The sequence below is a fragment of the Abramis brama genome, assembly GCF_963993115.1.
Source record: "Abramis brama genome assembly, chromosome: 19".
Lineage (NCBI taxonomy): Eukaryota > Metazoa > Chordata > Actinopteri > Cypriniformes > Leuciscidae > Abramis > Abramis brama.
The window spans coordinates 32,098,575-32,117,853 of NC_139981.1; the positions used below are offsets into that span (position 1 = coordinate 32,098,575).

The window sequence follows — 19,279 nt, forward strand, 5'->3', positions numbered from 1 at the left end:
CATTCCCACATTCATGGATAATATATCGATATCTGAATGTCAGCATGACATGTAAGTTTTTTACATATTTGTGCAAAGAAATTCAAAAGTAGGCCATCTTTGTTTGGACCATGAGAAAGAAAAGGGCAATGTTATTTGAAAAGTTGTTTCTGTCTTCAAGTTCCTATTCAGTGTGGTTTTGACACGTGTTGGAAAACAGTCATAGAAGTGCTGAAGTGCAGAACTGTGTGGTTGGAGTGGCACGGATGTGACAAATGCTAGAACTGAATGTTTCTGATAAGAGAACACTGTAAAAAAAACCCCACCTAATTCAACTTGAAAACTTGAGTATAATCTGTATAATCAAATTGGCTTTACAAGTCAAAACATAAAAAAAAATCAAAGTTGAAATGTTGTCATATTGATTATATAATTTATTTATTTTTTTACAAAGATGGTGGAAATGCAGAGACGACGTCAATGCTGCATTTTCTCACTGATTCTTGCAGCTCTTTTATTCATCTATATTTTCCAAACTGATCTTATGGCTTCTCCTGCAATATTTATAAACATAAATGACCAAATGAATCATAGCTGAATCAACGTAAGTGAGAAAGACAGCACTATAATCAAAGAATAACTGTAAATCCTGTAACTTATTGTGAAATTCTAAGAATTACTGACATCCAATATCACCATTGCACACGTGTGCAAATTTCTTCCATGACTAGGTCCAGATTTTCCGTTCAAGGCAGGACCATCAAACTTACAGGACCTTGAAACACAGATCTTGCATGAAAGAAAGTTATATTTTCCTGCCAACAATATCACCTGCCTGAAACAAGGGCTTCAATAAGGGCTTCAATAATTCAATAAGGGCTATTTCAGTCTCTTAAATTGAACTCTGTCATCCAGAACTAAACTAAAACTAAAATTCCATTTAAACAAAAATATTTTCTAATTGAGCTCAATTGGTTGGGGCAAGTTGCGCATTTATATTTGTGCAAAGTGTCACGTGTTTCATAGGTTCACTTCTCGAATGAGTGTCAATAAACAGCAGTGTAGGATATGCTAAATCTGGCAACCCAGCTATATCAGCACACATTCCACAGCTTTAACCAGTGTTTTGTTAAAGTTAAGATCAAACATTCTTTAAATAACATAATTATTTATGTTGGCTTGAGAAACCATGAGAAAGTCAACAAAGTGAAATTTTAAGACAGTGTGCAATGTTATTTAACATTTGATTATTCCACTTATGTAGCCTACTTTGAAAACCTACAAACCCGAAACCTGATTTCTTTATGCTATTGCTTGCACTTTGCTTATTGTGAACTTTAACTTGTATACTTTTGCTTTAATAATAAGCTTATTTATTAGAATACAAAATAACATGGGTCAATGGAAAAAAACAACAATAGGCCTACGAATACACAAAAAGAAAATGTTCTGAAAACATCATTTTGCGAGTAAAAACAAGGTTAGGAAAATGTTGTACTAACATCATTGTAACCTTTTAACATTCTAATCACGACAAGAAAACTGGACATTTTAATGTCTTAGAAACATTGTAAATTGCTGTTCCCACATCATTTTTAATAAGCTGTGTAAATCCATATGGCTGTGTGATAACATTCCACACTATTCGGTACATAAACTGATAAATAAACTGTCTTTTTTTTCCCAGGGGAGATGATGTTTTGTAGTCAACTTGACTTTCATCTCAAATATCACAAAACATTCTGACAGTTAACCCTGGCCTCAATACATAATAGCCTATCTATACGCCTATGATGCGTAATATCGAAACTGTAAGGTGTTACCAAACATTCAGGTAAGCTCTACTTTCATAAGTGTGTTTTTTTAGTTTTTTTTTTTTTTTATGTAGTAGCTCGAGGCCTGATAAGGTGGAAAGCACCGTATCTTTCATTCAACCGGGTTGCCAGATCACACAAAACACGAAAATCTTAAAATACACATCATGTCAGCAGTATTCATATATTAGAAAAACATATTTACTAATCAAATAAAGAAAATAACGCATGCAGTGTATAATGGGTTAAAGGGGACACGTCGCCTCTTACTGTGTCAGGGCGTATTGGAATATTTGGCAACCAGTGAGTCCAGTCGAAGGGAAAAGCGCAGATCTCCGAGCGACCGAGTCAGGAAATGTTGTTGTTCGGGTTCCGGACGCACATCTGAAGTCGGCCTGAGAGTTTGGGGAAAACCGGTTTGCGACAATGTTAAAGGACCCTGTATTCCAGTTTGGGGTGTTTTACGCCTTATTGTATCAATGTGCCTTTGGTTTTGGTGAGTATCATATTGCTAAAGCTGCTTGTGCTAACGGTGTCTATCTATCTCTGTTTATGAGCGCGTGCGTCCAATAATGTGATGTGTGATTTCTGAAATATTCAGTAAAATAACAATTTATACAGTAGCCTATGTTTTAAATAATCGCCACTTGTGTTTTAGCTGTAGGCTATTATTCAAATTCGTGGATCATTTCTGGTAACCGAGCTGTGGCTCCCATATCATATCATTTCCCAAATCTGGGAAATGTAACGTGTTTTACAGTTGTGATTCCCCTGCCCGAAAATGCATTGTCGTCTGGGCTGTTTTTGAGTTCAATCTTTATTTTTTTATTTTTTTAAATAGCCTAGAATATAAAATCTTGGGATTCAAAATAGTTCACATTGTGTTGTTTAAAAAATAATTCTAGAACCTGTGTGGTGTAAAAGCGAGTGTTTATAAATGTAGGCCTAGCCTTTGCGCTCACACACTCAAACGGTCTCCTTCATAATGTTAGTTTTTCACTATGGCTTACTAAGAGAGTCGTAGTCGAGGGACTTTATTTGTAATGTAGATAAAAATGTTCCTCCTGCTCACCAAGAACAAAGACTGCAATGTTTACTGTGCTAACGGTACTTTATGCTTAACAAACAAAGGTTTACATCGCCACATTATTAGCAGCTACACTGATAATTGACCAAGCAAAAAGTGCTAAAGCGATTTTTGGGAAGCGTTTTCTTCATATATAAATGACTGAGGCGGCTTCAAGTCTTTTGTAAGTGTTTAATAGGACCTATAGCAGGGGTATTCAATTAATATTACTACTGTATATAAAATAATAATGAATGTGGGTTCAGGGTTTTCCTCTTGAAGTCTGGACCATTTTTATATTTTGCTTAAAATAAGTATCTACTAAAACCAAACAAACAATATACATAATAATCAAAACGCCTTCATCATGAGCAGAAAACAAAGTTAACTAGTCATTTCAAAGTTTGTTTTCTTTCCTTTCACAATTAGGCTATAACTATATGTTTATTTTGAAATGCTCTTAACATGTTGATTAATAATGCTAAATGTAGATGAAAACACGTCTTGTCACAAATCTGGTTTAAACAGTCACAATAGCGAAAGTATTGCACTATTTTACTGCTCACTGTGTTTCTGCTACTGTTGTTATAAGTCTTCCTTTGACGTGTTTGCCTCTAGATGAAATAGAGTGGATATAGAGACAAAAGATCATTATCATAAATGACATAACGCTTGTGGTGTAAACTTCTCCGTTGTTTCGACATGCTGCTCACTTTAACTACAGTAAAATGGTGCTAAAGTTATCATTATGTGTGTTGCGGTCTTGTTGGAATTGAATATGACTGGCCTATAGCTTTTTGTTAAGCCAGCCAAAACACCACTTTATTATTTCACCTGTATATTACCCTAAAGCTTCCACTAAGAAAAATAGTCCATTACAACGTACAAATCAACTTAGCAACAAGACAAAGACTGCAGAGCATTACCGCAATTATACTGTAGTCCTGATGTTCATTCACTATGATTAATAACTGAGGCGCTTGAAGTTGCTTTTGTCCGAAACGAGAGCAAGTCTGCGATGTGACGTGATAATAATACTAATAATAATAATTAGTGGGAACAGCTGAGTGCCATGATCGATCCGTCTGAATCAAGAACTCCAGAGAGCTGTGATATGTAATAAGGTGTGTAATAAGATATATGCTTCTGTAGAAAAAAACCCAATTCCCAGGCAGCAAACGTGTTTTATAAAGAGCACTTTGTCTGGAAAGCATCTAATCAAATCAAGTCACACCAAGCCACATTTACTTACAATACAGACTGTTTCAAAGCATCTTTACAGTCATAACAGGGAAATATTGCAACAAAGTTTGTTTCTGATAGCAGAAAACAGCGTCATAGTCCAGCTTAAGTAAGTTCAGTGAGTTAATTTCTGTTATTGATTTAGATAATTTATCTATTCAGTTTCCAGATTCCTGGTAGAGAGCAACATTAATCTTAAGAACAGAAGCAATCCATTAGTCAGAGAAGTTGCTGTAAGCATTTAAGAGAGGACAGTGCTGGCCGTCCACCATCAGACATCAGGAATGACGTAATGGAGGACAGACATGAAATTCTGCAGTGCTGTGTTGTTATATATTGTAACTTTATTTTCATTATAACACTCGCCAACCCACCAAATGCAGGTAAAGATCAACTGTGGCGGGTAACGCTGTCAAATCACTTGCCAATTTGGTGAATTTTTGGTGATGAGGATAAAAGAGGAAGGGTGGAGATGCTGGATGACAGGATGACAGGATTTTGTGAATAAAAAATGAATGTATTAAATCCAAATTATAAATATTATATATAAGCTGTGACGTAGTTAATCTGTTTTATTTCTTCTTTATTTCTTTTCTTTTTTTGGTTCTGAATGGCCGGTAACCTAAAAATGTAGTAGCCAAATTGGTCGGTGAATGAAAAAGTTAATTTCAAACCCTGATTATAATGTAATTATTATATTATTATTTTTACATAATTTGCCCAACTTAAAGGTGGGCAAGCGATATTTGAAAAACGCTGTTTGGAAGTTAGTCAGACTGACACACGAACAAACAACAACAAATGTGTGTAGCCAATCAGCATTAGGGGCGTATGACCGTGGAGGAGAGAGAACGAGCAAGAGGGAGATTTGAACTGAAGAAAGACTGCAGAAATAGAGATGAGACACAATACAAAAGAGAAAAGCTCAGAAGAAATCACTGGAAAATGAAGGGTTATGAATAACACGTGAGTAACATGTGAGTAACACGCGAGTAACACTGAATAACACGTGAGTAACACGCGAGTAACAGTAACACGCGAGTAACACTGAATAACATGCGAGTAACACGTGAATAACACGCGAGTAACACTGAATAACACGTGAGTAACATGTGAGTAACACTGAATAACACGTGAGTAGCATGCGAGTAACACTGAATAACATGCGAGTAACACTGAATAACACGCGAGTAACACTGGGTAACACACGAGTAACACGCGAGTAACAGTGAATAACACTGAATAACACGAGAGTAACACTGAATAACACGTGAGTAACATGCGAGTAACACTGAATAACACGCGAGTAACACTGGGTAACACGCGAGTAACACTGGGTAACACGCGAGTAACAGTGAGTAACACTGAGTAACACTGAGTAACACGTAAGTAACACGTAAGTAACACGCGAGTAACACGCGAGTAACACTGAATAACACGCGAGTAACACTGAATAACACGTGAGTAACATGCGAGTAACACTGAATAACACGCGAGTAACACTGAGTAACACGTGAGTAACACTGAATAACACGCGAGTAACACGTGAGTAACACTGAATAACACGTGAGTAACAGTGAATAACACGTGAGTAACACTGAATAACACGTGAGTAACACTGAATAACACGCGAGTAACACGTGAGTAACACTGAATAACACGCGAGTAACACGTGAATAACACACGAGTAACACTGAATAACACGTGAGTAACACGTGAGTAACACGCGAGTAACACGCGAGTAACACTGGGTTTGAGTGTCAGTGTGTGGCTGGAGCTGCTGTGCTGTTGGCAACTAACAACGCTTAACGTGAAAAACGCTTAACGTGGCTTAATGTACTAATACAGTGATAATAAAAGACAAAACTCAACAAACACCTTATTAATAAACCACTACAGTAAAATGGTGCTAAAGTTATCATTATGTGTGTTGCGGTCTTGTTGGAATTGAATATGACTGGCCTATAGCTTTTTGGTAAGCCAGCCAAAACACCACTTTATTATTTCACTTGTATATTACCCTAAAGCTTCCACTAAGAAAAATAGTCCATTACAACGTACAAATCAACTTAGCAACAAGACAAAGACTGCAGTGCATTACCGCAATTATACTGTAGTCCTGATGTTCATTCACTATGATTAATAACTGAGGCGCTTGATGGCGTCAGTTGCTTTTGTACGAAATGAGAGCAAGTCTGCGATGTGACGTGATAATAATACTAATAATAATTATATCTGACAGCTGAGTGCCATGATCGATCTGTCTGAATCAAGAACTCCAGAGAGCTGTGATATGTTTCCCAGACAATTCCCAGACAATTCCCACGTTTTATAAAGAGCACTTCGTCTGGAAAGCATTTCCAGTTAACACGCGAGTAACACTGGGTTTGAGTGTCAGTGTGTGGCTGGAGCTGCTGTGCTGTTGGCAACTAACAACGCTTAACGTGGCTTAATGTACTAATACAGTGATATTAAAAGACAAAACTCAACAAACACCTTATTAATAAACCATACTATGTACAAAAAATCAGATGAGCCCAGAATTTGAACGCAACGCGTTTAATTACACATTAAGCATAACTTTATTAGTATGATGTTTAGTGAGATTGGTCTTTTAATAACACTGTCTTAGTACATTAAGCCATGTTAAGCGTTTTTCACGGTAAGCGTTTTAGAAGGTCCCCTAACAACCAACTCTCGCATGTTAATTTTTTTGTGCTTCCTTGTCATTCGTTCATCATCTGCGCTTTATTTTTCGTGAAGCGTTACTCTGTTGCACTTCTGCTACGATAAACAGACATCCACTCTTGTGAGTGTTAGGGAGAGTCGCGCTGACGATTGCTAGAGAACGCGGTGTTTAGCGTCGGGGTTCGAGCACGACTCAGAGCAGGGCCTTTAGGACTGGAGTTGGGATGCACCGATATTAACATATTGGCCGATACCGATAACCGATAATTAGTTATTTTTGAAAGACGATAACCGATATATTGTCCGAAAAAATGAGATGTGTTTTGAGAGCCTGATTACAAAAATAAAAATTCCAAGCACACAATTAAAATGTTCTCATGATAATGTTATGTAGCCGATATGACAGACTTCTTTACTGTATTTTCCTTTTTGATTCCAATCATATTTCAAGCGATTCAAAACCATCATGGTGAAGAGTGCGCATCTGAAGAGTCTCAGCTGAAGGAAATAATCCATCATTTATCAGCTTTAATATAAATGATCGTTTCTATACGATAACATTATAAATGAACATATATCAGCCGATATAACGTGCATCCATAGATTGGAGGATGAGTTTTGGAAGAGAGGTGTTTTTGAGACAGTGTTTTTGAAATATCCGTTACCCTAATGGGATGCATCATAAAACAATTTACTTTCAATTCCAGGAAGTTTTTTAAAATCCCTGTGGACAAAATGCTCCCGGAAACGAGGCTCTGGGCAGTCGGTCTGTCGCCTCTCTTTATGTAGGGAGACTTGTGGACATGCCTAATGATTTGTGAGGCTGAGTGGTGGAGTCAGTTATTATTCATCATCAAGTTGTTACTAGACAATAGATTAATTATTAAACATAAATAAAATATGCAAGTACTTGGTAACAAAGTTGTAGTTTTAATATTTAATATTTAATATATAATTTATATTTTATATATATATATATATATATATATATATATATATATATATATATATATATATATATATATATAATTAAAATAGCTTATTAATAGCTGTAGTCATCACCTAAACTTATGCTTAACAGATCTATAGGCAATAGCTAAAGTCTACATTCAGTATATGATAAAAACCTCAGTATTTCTAATTATGTTTATATGAAGATAGAATAATCTATCTATAATGTAACTTTTAGTTTCAAGTTTTAAAAGTTTTACATGCAGGTACTTGCATTTCTCCTGCCTTCATGCACATCGGATGGCTTGCAGAGACAGATTTCCCTTTACTTTAGGGTTCACTTAGCACTAGTCAGCAGGCATTATATTTCTATTGAACTCTATAGTGTCAGTTTGCAGTGAGTCTCAGATGACTGCAGTTCGGCTTTAGGGCTCAAACTTTAGTTCGTATGATTGCTTGTGTTTGCGTGAGAATGTTTCTCTCATTTCTCTCTCGCTCTTTCACTTCCTTCCTGTTGTTCTTTTCATTCCTTTGTTTCCGTGTCTTGTATTTATTTCTCATTTCTTGTTTGCACCAAGTGTGCCAGTCAGCCAGCCGATGTCTTGGCCAGAGTTTGCTGTTGAATGTACAGTATGGGTGCTATATAATGTGGCACAGACTTTGGTTTTATTTTCACACGTGTGTCACAGTAAAACCACAGCTAGGTCTGATGTGAGCGGGTGTGAAAATGTCACTCATCACACGTGGTTAAAACTGCAAATCAGTGTGGCCTTTAGCATTGTTCGACTGCGACGCTGCTTTTCTGGCTGAAATCATAAGACGAGATAAACATCGAACAAACACAGACTTTTATAAGCAACCGCCTACTGCTGTTTTACATTCCCTGCACCCATGGCAAGGCACAAATAAAACCCTTTTATTTTAGCCAAAAGAATAATGTCTAAGGTCACAAAGGTGGCATGTGATCTCAGTTCTTTGGCAAGGCTGTGTATATATATATATATTCCCACTGAAATACTGTCACATCAAAACTAAACTGTTAGTAAGCGCTGTGTTAACAACACTAAACTTCCTCTTCAGTGTGAAAACTGATTTCTGCTTTCTAAATTTCACTTCTCTTCAACAAAGTTTTCTCAACAAGTCTGATTTTTTTTTTTTTTTTTTATTAGGTTGATTTTCATTGCTAATTTGGCAACTTTTTCCTTAAAATGACTATTCAGAAACCGCATTATGAGCTTTGCTCAACTGTCTCGCAGTCGAAATATGTCTAGATGCTGTTACTTGTTAATGTTATGTCCGAATGGTTTAACAATTAACACTACAAAAAAACCCCAGCTCATTCCACTGTTTATAAAGAAAAAAAGTCAAGAAGACATTGTTTTTTGCACTATTGAGTGGTGTAACATTTCATAGTCTAACATCAATGATAAAAACTCCCAGTTATGGTTTTGTGTTTTTTTTTGTACTAATGTACTAATTTTTATGAGCATTTTTATCTCTAATGGCTTAAATGATTGAGTTTTTTCCCTCAAATCATAACCAATGTTGTCACTCAGTTTACTATGTAAAAACATAGTTAAAATGATCGAGTTCTAGCACCTAATCTACCAGGAGTCTAATGTTTCTACCCTCGAGTGTGTTTTACATCTTCATATTGTGCAAGAGAAGCTTTTCCTGTGACTGGCTGCAACTTCCTCAGATCAAGACGACCCCGTTAAGCTGAAATAGCATGCAAAACAATGCAGACATCCCAACCTGTAAAACAATGCAGACATCCCAACCTGTAAAACAATGCAGACATCCCAACCTGTAAAACAATGCAGACATCCCAACCTGTAAAACAATGAGACAAACCTGCAAAAGGTCATTTCAGGGACGTATCCCGAAGACACCTTTCCGTAAAGACATTGAAAGCTCAATCAACATGAAGGAATAAGGATTCTGTGATAACCGTGATCATTTTGGTCACTATAATCATGAAATGAAATTTTCATGCCATTTCATCTCTAGTTATGATAAACTGAAATCAGCTATAATTATGTGTTTTTACAGTATATGCAAAGTACAATTTTCTATAAAAAAAAATTGAATCTCTGATTCTGTTCTTTGACATTTAAGGGTGACATAAATAGGCCTACAAAAACTCTTTTAGGTCTAAAACAGTTTGGATAGTTGTTAAAATGAGAGTTATGAGACATTATTTAAGAGATTTAAGTAGCTCTCAAATGAAGAAAGGTTGGAGACCCCTGCTGTAGTATTTCTCAGTTGAATATACTGTATACTTGTACACCTGAAAGCCGTGTTTATTTCATATCTCTCTTTATCGTATTGCAGTTATTTGTGCCGTTGGTTGAAATTAGTTTGTTTGCTTATTTGCTCTCATTTTATTACTGTCCTTTTACTTTATTTTGCATTAAAGAAAAGTCGATTTTTCTACTGTTCTTTGAAAGAAAATCGGTATTGTCAGGTCACACTTGTAAAAAGACATTTGAATAGAGCCATCATTTATATTTGTCTGCTAAACTCATTTCAAACATTTAAGCATCAAATCATATGATTCAAACCTCAAAACCTTTTATCAAGGAAATGACGCCTGTCTGAAAAATGCCTCAACATCTCAGTACCTGTTAAGCAATACTGGAAGAAACTGTTGTTGTAATCATGATGAGTTTGCAGTGGCGTCTAAATCTGAGTCTAACCCACGTTTGTTTTTCTACAGTTCCTTCTGCAACAAACGTCAGTGTTGTGTGTCATAACTTTGTGAATGTGCTTTACTGGAACTACAGTAATCCAGCTGATCAAATGAGGTTCAGTGTACTGGTCAATTCTTACGAAAGGTACGTGTGTGTGTGTGTGTGTGTGTCAAAAGCAGCTGATGAAAACAATTTCAGAAAATCATGTGACATTTCCATTTCCTTCTGTCTCATTTATCAGCAGTGATCCCCGAACCATCAACACGTCCCAGATGCACCTTGATATCAGCAACTACAGCAACGACGCGACTGATGATTATATTGTGGATGTGACAGCATATGTTGGAAAAGAGAAATCTAAACCTGCCTCCATTAGATTCACATACAGCAAAGACTATTATGATGAGAAAACGCATAAATATAAATGTAAGTTCTCTGAGTATAACTTAATAATATAGATACAGTATTATACTGTTTTTTTTACAGTGAAATTAGGGTTTGCAAGGCACTAATGATGATGAAACACTTGATATTTACTATACTTGTACATCCGCAATTTATTCATCCCAAAACGGAAATTCAAAACTGTATTAGTCTTTTGATTATTCTTAAAGGAACACTCCACCGTTTTTTTTAAATAGGGCTTATTTGCTTTTTGCTGCCTTGCGAGGCACTGCTCTTTCCCTTATTGGAATTAAGGGTTGGAATTCATCTTCGTTAGTCTCTTGCAAGATTAATTTTAATATTACAGTTTTTTTTCCTTCTTGTTTTGACTGTATAAGCAATATTGTGCTTTTTTTTCCCCCAGGCTCTTTGGACTTCCCAGCTGTAAATACGTCTGTCCGCAAAGATGTGATTGAAGTGTATTTTTGGCACCCTTCCATATTTTATGAGCAGGATATCCCGAAGGAGGAATTCAAGTACACGGTCACATATAATCAGGTAGGAAATGCAGTCAAAAAACATTGAAAGAGGTGTAATCGCAAAGACTCCTCCGTATGACTTTTTTTTTTTCTGAAATCACTATTCTATTCTCCATCTTCAGGAAATGTTTACAGACTCCTCATGTTTTGAGGATGAGGATCTGTGCGTTGAAGAAATCTACCTTAACCGAAGCTTGGCCGGACAATGTGTCGAGTTGAAGTTTGAAGGGAAGATCGCTGGTATTCCTACACACACCTCCAGAAACGTGTGTGTCCCTCTGCTGATGCCCCACACCGGTAAAACGCTACAGATATTGAGATTTCTTGCTTGCACAATATAAAGCCCACACATGAGCTGTGTTTGAAATCACCATATCTCCTCACTGACTCTTCCATGTCATGTAAGTCACTACATGAGAAAGAGTGAGCGAAGGTTAGTGTAAAGGGATGCACCGGTATAAACATTTTGGCCGATACCGATAATTCTTTATATTTGAAAGCCGATAACCGATATATTGGCCGATAAATCTAAATCTAAATCTAAATCTAAATTTTATATATTTTTTGAGAGCCTGATTACAAAAACAAAAGTTTCTGAGACTCTCACCATCCCAAGCACACAATTATAATTTTCTCATTATAATTTTATGTAGCCGATATGACAGATTTGCACTTACTTTACTGTATTTTCCTTTTTTAAGTGAATCATATTTCAAGCAACACAAAACCATCATGTTGAACATGACATCTGAAGTGTCTCAGCTGAAGGAAATATTCCATCATATATATCGGTTTTAAAATATCAGCCAAATTTTCTTAATGCGCCGATAACTACAACATTAAAAATTAACATATATCGTCCGAAACCGATATGGTGGCCGATATATCGTGCATCCCTAGATTATGGACACTGATGTCATATTCATGCACCAGAGACAACTGTGAAACACTTCAATCACAAACATTTGTGGAATGCATGAGGTGCATTCTGGGATTGAATGAGTGCACTCGATAATTGGCTCCTTCCTTAGGTTATTTTAAACGAAATCTGAAACTGCATCTGCTAGAATTAGCGTTTGGTTCAGTAGGTTAACTAGTAAGAGGCTCTTTTCAGATGTTTGTTAGTCATTGTTTTGTCTGAAAAAGAAACATTTTATTATGTAATTTTATTGTGTGACTGTACAGCACATTGGTCAACATCACGTTGTTTTAATTGTGCTTTATAAATAAAGTAAATGAAAAAATGAAATGAAATGGTTTCAGTCACCACTAATGACTTTTTTTTGTTGTAACACATTTTAAAGGTGAAGAATTTCATTTCTGTGCCACTAACTGCACCAAACAGAATTGCGATCTGTTTATTATTGGTAAAATATTGTAATATTTGTAAAATATAATTTTTTATTATTATCATTATTATTAAATTTAGTATCAAGTATGCTGCCTCCTAAAATACATTGGTTTGGCCAAATTTTAGCACCTCGTGTATTATTGGTGGAGAATCCCATAATGCACTGCAACAAGCTCAGTGGAATAAATCCAAGGTGTTGGATTAAGCAAGATAAATGTTGCGAAAATATGTTCGGAATTCATTAAATCCCGATAAAGGACTATTTAAGCTGTTATCTGTCCGGTTGGAGGAGCGCCTCAACTTATTTGAGAACTTGTTGTTTTCCCCAGTTTTATCTGATGCTGATAGTGGAGCTTCACCTTCAGCTTATGAGAATGTCAGTATGTTGTGAGTACTAGAGTAGATGGCTTCATTGACATGTTGTTTTCTGTAGACCACACAGGATTAATCATGGCTATGCTGGGAGTTGGGGTCGTGTCGCTCTTCGTTATCGCAGGCGTTGTGTGGGTCCTCTCCAAGAAGTGGTCCAAAATCCCCAAATTTCCTGAAGTTTTGGTTGGTGTCTTTGAGTCCTTTCACTTTCTATGTCACTTTCTATTTTCTCTTTCTATTACATCTGACATTATGATATATGCATGTTTCACCTAAAATGGTGTGTTTAACCCTCATGTTGGTCCAAACCTGTATGTCTTTTTGTCCTCTGTGGGACACTTTTGTCGTTGTTGAAGACTATCATTATAGACCTTATTCACAGCAGCGCCATCTTTGATTTTTAATGGGAATGAAAGCGAGGCTGTGAGGGACAGACATGCTTCTCTTCAATGGGCTGTACTGTTATGTAATGTGTTTTTGGATTGTTCTGCTCATGAAACACTGGAAAAATATCTTTCCAGGAAATTTCAGTTGACAAAAACCCCCTGACAATATAAGCTTGTACAAAAAATTGTAAGTACTCTAGGAGCTTTATTCAGCTTTTTCCAGCGGATGCCATTGGAAACAAGGCTAGATTATCCCTCACAGCCTCACTTTCACACCTGTCATGGCGCTGCTCTGAATAAGGTCTATAGTAAGCCACATACACACTGTAAAGTTTTTTTCAAAGGAGTGTCAACCACATTTAAATACGGCGATGAATCCCCTAAATTATAATTTCGTGTCTGTATTGCAATGATTGGCATTGTGTTAAGCAAAACAACATTCTGGCGTCACGCTTGTGTGCTATCCACTATTTTTGAAGCAACATTACAGCGACCTAAGCCTTGTTATTTTCTGTGACTAACCAGACCACTGTCTACAGAGGCAGTGTGTTGTGTGTTGCCATGTCCACTTATTATAAGCATTTTCCGAGCTTGGCTAAAGCAAACAAGTTTATGGAGCTATTAAAATGGGTAGATGCAGGTCGTGATATTTTGGTCTTATCTCAGTATATTATTATTATTTTGTTTTATTATGTGCTTCGACATGAATGAGTCGAGGCTCGTACCTCTTTTCCTGTGGTTTCCTTTGCACCGCACTTACAGAAGAGAGAAACATCTCTGATGCACATTTAAATACGTCATTACATTTACAACTAGTTGCACCAGTAGTTACAGAACATAATAAAGCACTAAAAGCTGAACTGACAAACTAATTTAGCTGCAGTGTGTATGTGGCATTGTGACTTACATACGACTTCCAAACTCATTTTATGGGCAAGAATGACACACGGAAGAGAAAAACTGCCAGCTGTGGTTGCCATAATAGATAATACCATAATAAAAACGTCAACTTGTGTACAGAACAACCTGTAAATTTTACAATTTAAAACGGCAATGTATAAAAAAGGGTAAGACCATGCTTCTACTAAAATCTAAAAACTGTTTTGTACCTTTAACATATATTGACTACCTCCATAACACTGATAGTGAAATGAAAGACGTCTTCGAAACGTCTTAGGCAAATACTAATAGCAGGTGCACAGTGTCACAAAACAGCATCTGGTAACACACATGACACTAAAATAATGCAATAAACATTCATTTAACAGCATAAGATGTCATTTAAAACCCCAAAAACTAAGAAATAAACAATTATCAAAATGAAAAACCATCCAATGTGAAGTGAAGAACTCTGGGAATGTCAGTTTATTTATTTTTACTTACAAAAAAGTATTTTATTGTAACATTACATGAAATGTAAGGTATTTTCCCCATATAGTAAGGGAATTTACTGTTAACCATTTAGTTTTTTTACTGTAACAATTAAAAAAAAAAATGTTTACAGTGCATGTTAGAAATGTTAAAATGTTCACATGAAATGTTCCTTTAGGACAGGGGTCTCCAACCTTTTTTCATTTGAGAGCTACTTTTTAAAAAGGAAAGTGGCCGAGAGCTACTCATGTAATACAATACTTAAATCTCTTAAATAATGTCTCATAACTCTCATATTAACAAAAAACAACTATCAAAACTGTTTTAGACCTAAGAGTTTTTGTAGGCCTAAATATGTCACCCTTAAATGTCAGAGAAAAACTGAATCAGAGATCATTTTTTAGTTGATTATTACTAGAGATGAAATGGCATGAACATTTCATTTCATGGTTATAGTGACAAAAATGATCACGGTTATCACAGAATCCTGTTCAAAAAGTATAAATACTACACAATGAAATCAATTCAAGTTTTATGTCGAAAACCAGCAAATAAACTTAGCATCAATATGTACTTTTTGTTTACATAAACATTAAAATAATAACATTAAAAATGATAGCCAGATTTTAAAAGAGTGTCTTGCAACGTTATACTGACATGCATCAAGTTTTGACAAAAAATGTTTTATAAAAAGATAAACCTCACATATTTCAGCCTTTAAATATTTTTTTATAAAAAGAATGAGTCAAAAAAGATAAATTACTGACATTTACAATACACATGATTAGCTCATCTTTTATTATTAATAGTAAGATTCGGTCCGATTTGCCCGTGGCGTCTGTCGTTACTATGCAACCATGCACTGCTCTCCACAGAGCTTTCAATGTTGTTACGGAGAGGGTGAAGCTGATTGGTTGGTTCTTGTCATATGACCATTCTGAAAAGTTGCGATTTTTTTCATCTCGCTGCGCCTGGAAAAAATGAGCGCGTCGCTTCAGTTATGAGCACGCTTGCCGCGCGCCTACATATGAACGAACTTGAGCGCAAAAGACGCGATATGTGAACGGCCCCTTGGCGAGCGACCTCCAATCAGGCCACGAGCTGCTGGTAACTCGCGAGCGGCGTGTTGGAGACCCCTGCTTCAGGGCTTTAATGCGGAAGTGTTTTGTATTTGTGACGTGTCTAGTGACTTCTTGCTTGACTCAGTGATATCAGTGCCATGATTAACCAGGTTTGCTCTTTTCCATACGCAGCGGAGCTTTATTCCCGGCCAAACTCCTACAATCCCTTCCCAACCCGAGTGCAGTGTCAGTTCTCCAACGGCATCTGATGGACACAAACCACTTCTGAACGAAGTCAGCTATCCCTTTTCTGTAGATGAGAAAGACTGCGAAACGAGAACTGACCTTGCTAACACCGAGGCGGATGAGCCTGAGGTTCCTGAAGAGGATTACGATGACGACTTCACGGGCTTCGGCCAGTCGTCTGACTATAACAGTCCCAAATGCCTGATGGAAATGAGTCATGAGGACTTTGCTGAGGGATACGGCCCACGGCCACCGATTCTCTCGTCCTGAACCTGTGTGAGAATAACAGTCTGTTCACACCAAGTCATTTGATGAAATCATTATATGGTCCATTAGCAATTTACTCACACACCCGTCCAGCAGGATCAGGTTGTGCTTACTGTAAGGAGATGAAACTACATCGCTCATCAAAGCTGTGTGTAATGCAGCCGAGCGATCTAGTTTTCTCGTAGTTTAGATGGGGTGTAACGGGTGCATTGACAGTGGTTACCTTTACATGCACACACACAACTCCTAAAAATTTGCTTATTTAGAAAACCCGTTGTTACATGCAAACCAATAACCGGGTATACCACATTCACAGGAGTGTAAAAAATCAGGTTATTCAAACGTCAAAATGGACAATGTCCTGTCAGAAAAATTGTATTTGTTGTTTATTTGAATAGGGACAGATACAAAACAAACATAGATTATTACATGAACAATCCGATGCCTTTATCACAGTGTTTATAGCCATGGCTAATTCACAACACCTGTCCCTAGAAGGGCTTTTAACAGTTAAGATAATAAAGAAATAAATGTTTAACAGTGAATACAATAAAATGTCCAGAAACCAGTTAGCACCAATAAAAATAAGCGTAGTAAATAAACACATTCACTCGAACTCACACAGATGCACTCCTCACACACACACAGCTGTACATCTCATCTGGCGTGATCACACTGCTGCTCGATGAACCAGGCTTCTGTTCGTTGTTTAAAGGTGGACCGTTTAGTTAAAGTCTTTATATTTGTAGGTTCCACAGATTGGCTCCTTTCACAGAAAAAACATTTTGGGCAAAAGATGTTTTACAGAATGGAACTTTTCAGTCTCCACATGTTGCAGCTCTGGTTGATCTGGAGGGCTCCAGCCTGTTCACACATTTACAAAGTTTCATGACAATTTTTTTTTTTTTTTACAAAAATACCAGATTGCAAATAAGATGCTTCATCATTCAACCAAAAGTTGTATTCCCACTCGACAACATCAGAACGCATCTTACACACTCCTGTATGTAAATGATCTGACAAGGACTCTCTAGTGTGTGTGTGTGTGCTTATGAGCCATTACTTTATTCAGTTATTCTTGATTTTGTCATGAAACGCATGTATAGATTCACAGCATATGTTTATATCCACGGCACTTGAAGTTATGATTCAGTCCTGCTGTTGTCTTCAGGGTGCTGAACCTGTTGCTGTTCCTGGGCTGTAACTTCGTCAAGCTGAATATCTCGCCCGTCCGTGTCGCTATATACACTTTTCTGTGCAGAGACTTGATCTGTTACATATGTAAAGTCTTTGCTGCCATTACACCATATTCATGTGTCTTCAATAACAATAACATGCTCCATGTAATATGTGCCGAAAGCTTCTCTGTAATTGTACATTTCTCTGGCTGAAAAGACATTATGTAGGTTGTATAAATAGAAAATACAGCATTACTCTGAACGCCTCCAGCAAACATTTCATGATGTAGTTGTGAAGTCACTTTTTGGTGTTTAGAAAAAGTGGAAAATGTAATTAAGGGAAACTTTTTTTTTTATTCTATGCACTTTTTATGGTATCCCTTCTGATTTCCGCCTGAATTTCTTGTAATTTTAAAGCTTTTTTTTAATGCTCTTTTTATTTTATGCTCTTTGAAAATCAAGACAAATTTTGCACTCAATTAAGATTATCAAGAATGTACGAGTCTCTACTCTGTCCAGACAAGATGGCAATAAAAAAGGCTCTCTTAAGTTAGCTTGTCAGCCCAAAAAATGACAATCCCATTCCTTACTAACCATTCAGAATATTAGCATTTACATTTATGCATTTGGCTGAACCTTTTTTATCTGATGTCACATTCAATGAATTCAAGGCATACAGTCGATGATCAGAATGGGTTTTTGCTGTTGCTAGTGCCATACTTGTTGAGTTTGACGATTTTGTGTTTGTCAATTACATATGTAAATGTATATAATCTGTATATAATATCTGTTTGATGTGGTTGTGCATTTCCACATGAAGTTGCTGTACATTTTAATTACAGTAATAAACTAAGTGACTGTCTTATTCTTTGCTTTAGCTGTTGATTGACACTCTTGAGCACTACGCATACTGTACATTTTGGAGGAGAATTGGGCCTTTTGCTCATATATGCATTTAATATATCCTATATAATATACTTTAAGGAATTATAGTCTGCCCTGACCAGAGATGGGCATAAATACATGGAAATGTATTTAAAATACAAATGCAAAAATCTGTGTGGAAAAAAGTATTTAAATACAAATACAGTATTTTGAAAATACACAAAATACATGTGAAATTGGCCGTCCAGTGCAGGTACAGGTCACAGTGAGTGAAGAAACTACACAGGTCTACTGACTTATCATTCCTAACCTCATCTCTGCCCTCTCTTTCTTTCTGTCTTTCTTTCTGTCTTTCTGGCAAATACAAATAAACTTATGCAAAATAGCAGCCATTAAATAGCATACTTAAAGGGACACCAGGCAAGTCTGAGTGTTTTTTCTCTACGAAGCTCCCCCTAGTGTCTGGTAGTAAATGCTTTCAAAAACGAACTGTTGTCCCTCCCCCCCTCGCCACGAGCAACCCAGCTGAGCAGAGGAACCGGCTATTTCAAAACCAGTTAGGTCTACCGAGGCAAGTAAAGCAATATTTTCTTTCCAACTGATGGCGATTTTTTTATTTTATTTTTTTATTGTGTTGTCATGCATACTATTATTTTTACCGGGAACGAACGATATGAACGAGGCGAACTACTGCTTTGGTGTTTGTTTGTTTTTGGGAGAATGGGCATGAGCATAAATATATATATATATATATATATATATATATATATATATATATATATATATATACACACTGTATATATATA

General features: G+C 36.5%; 1 protein-coding gene across 2 annotated transcripts; it reads left to right on the forward strand.

Annotated features, from left to right (window-relative positions):
• Positions 1-1,928: 1,928 nt before the first annotated feature.
• ifngr1l (interferon gamma receptor 1-like) lies at positions 1,929-18,453 on the forward strand. 2 transcript variants are annotated; one of them, XM_084093424.1, is made up of 7 exons: positions 1,929-2,289; positions 10,460-10,577; positions 10,675-10,859; positions 11,242-11,375; positions 11,479-11,653; positions 13,141-13,262; positions 16,090-18,453. In XM_084093424.1, exons 1-7 carry the CDS (start codon positions 2,220-2,222, stop codon positions 16,411-16,413), a joined length of 1,128 nt encoding a protein of 375 aa, XP_083949550.1. In that variant the 5' UTR covers positions 1,929-2,219; the 3' UTR covers positions 16,414-18,453. The 2 variants fall into 2 exon arrangements, with proteins under 2 accessions (XP_083949550.1, XP_083949551.1); XM_084093425.1 differs by having other exon boundaries at positions 10,678-10,859.
• The last annotated feature ends 826 nt before the right edge of the window (positions 18,454-19,279 follow it).

Coding starts and splice junctions, on each gene's coding strand:
- ifngr1l (XM_084093424.1), top strand. CDS start 2,220: ATGTTAAAGGACCCTGTATTCCAGTTTGGGGTGTTTTACGCCTTATTG. Junction 2,290..10,459: donor TCAATGTGCCTTTGGTTTTG/GTGAGTATCATA, acceptor GTTTTTCTACAG/TTCCTTCTGCAACAAACGTC. Junction 13,263..16,089: donor CCAAATTTCCTGAAGTTTTG/GTTGGTGTCTTT, acceptor TTCCATACGCAG/CGGAGCTTTATTCCCGGCCA.